This window comes from Cottoperca gobio, chromosome 19 (genome assembly GCF_900634415.1).
Source record: "Cottoperca gobio chromosome 19, fCotGob3.1, whole genome shotgun sequence".
Lineage (NCBI taxonomy): Eukaryota > Metazoa > Chordata > Actinopteri > Perciformes > Bovichtidae > Cottoperca > Cottoperca gobio.
In genome coordinates, this window is record NC_041373.1 from 17,954,412 (window position 1) to 17,955,997 (window position 1,586).

The following is a 1,586-nucleotide window of genomic DNA, read 5'->3' on the forward strand; positions in this document are numbered from 1 at the left end:
ACTTACCTCAAAGTTCTCGCTGACCTCCTGCATCATCTTCAGCTTTGTTTCATCCGCTGGAAGTTGAAGGACAGAATGTCGCCATCAATCAAACGTGCTAATGATACAGTTTCATTTTTCATGGCCATCTCTATGTGCTCAGCAGGGACGTTCAGATCTTATCAGTTTTACTTACAGTGTCCAGTTTGATCAAAAGGTACATCAAGAATCACACTCGCACTCACACAGACAAGCACTCTCACAGACGCACGTACCCTTGACTGGACTAAAGAGTATCGCTCTCATCACATTGTCCATGCTAAGCACAAGTGCCTCACTTGAAACATTATTTGCTGACTGTAAAAGTTCAATATAATGACAAGGTGCGTGCAATTAATTAATATGAGATGCAAACTTCATCTTACTACTTGTGAAATAAGTAAGTAACTGATACCCAAAAAGGATAAATTGCCATAACACTAATCCATACTGCAACGGATCACTTGCTCATGCTCAAGAGAATATAAAACCAGCTCAAGAGTTAGCGTAAATAATTTAAAAACAACATGATAAAATAGAAAAACTCTAAATGACTGCAGGTAACACTTGTTGGGGGTAACACCAAACTCATTAGAAAGTGCATTCATTTACTGACTTACATATGCAACAACAAATAATGTAAGTAAATATGTGCTTGATAAATTAAATACAGATTTTTTCTGAAGCTGAATAATTTAATTTTCAGACATAGCTCCTGTCTACACTACACATGCGCACAGATACACTGCGAGGTCGATGAACTCACGTGTGTTCGCGTCTGTGAGTGCTGCCACAAACTGCAGGTATTTCTTCATCAGTGTCGTCTGGTCGACCACAGTGGGGCTGGGCGCGGGCACAAAGGCCATGGTGGCTGATGGGACAGACCGGGCTGCTGGGGGGGAAAGGGGGCAGACCGCAGTCTGCACAGATCTCAGTGTGATCGCATGTACACTGCAGAAACGAGAGGGAAGCAGAGATCTAATTCATCTGACTGAAGGGAAACACGTTATATTTGCAGAACATTTAGGCTAAAATCAACGTTGTTAGCAGACAGTGTTTGACAAACAAAACCGGTAATGGAGCCACAAACATGCCTGTTAAAGGGCGCACATTGATGACATCACTACAAGAATCAGCTAGCACAATTTCTGTATACTCCGATAGTATTTGTGACTTAAAAAATATTTTTTCAGTTTCAAAGCTGGAACAATTGTATCATTAAGAGGCATTGAACGCTTATGCATCCGCTCAATAAAGCCAAAAAAGTCATATATAATATTAATCTGCAGAACACGTTAGCAACCATTAGCTAACAAGCTAGCTTTCCCAAAGAAAGAAAGCGCTCGCACATCCACTAACGTTACACTCAAACTTGAAGAGAAAATAAACAAAAGCCACGGAGAGAAAGCACCTTTTCTCACACTAAAAACGGTTAAAAAAGTATTCCTACACAGAAGGCTGAGGAAAAACACCAACTATTTCGCCAAAGTTTATAAGAAAAAGCGAACAATTTGCACTCACCTAGCGCCACAGACAGGAAACTGTCGGTCGGTATCCGCCGCGCTCGC

General features: G+C 41.2%; 1 protein-coding gene across 3 annotated transcripts in view; it reads right to left on the minus strand.

The window, feature by feature from the left end:
* Positions 1-1,586, minus strand: part of trrap (transformation/transcription domain-associated protein) — a 72,013-nt gene extending 70,427 nt beyond the window's left edge. For 2 of the 3 annotated variants that reach the window (XM_029456022.1, XM_029456023.1), the window contains exons 1-3: positions 1,540-1,586; positions 785-969; positions 7-56 (exon numbers count right to left, since the gene is read on the minus strand). In XM_029456022.1, the coding sequence (XP_029311882.1) occupies positions 7-56; positions 785-884 (150 nt within the window). In that variant the 5' untranslated portion in view covers positions 885-969; positions 1,540-1,586. Of the gene's footprint in view, positions 1-6; positions 57-784; positions 970-1,539 lie in introns of those variants that run through there. The other variant, XM_029456024.1, reaches the window with a different exon arrangement.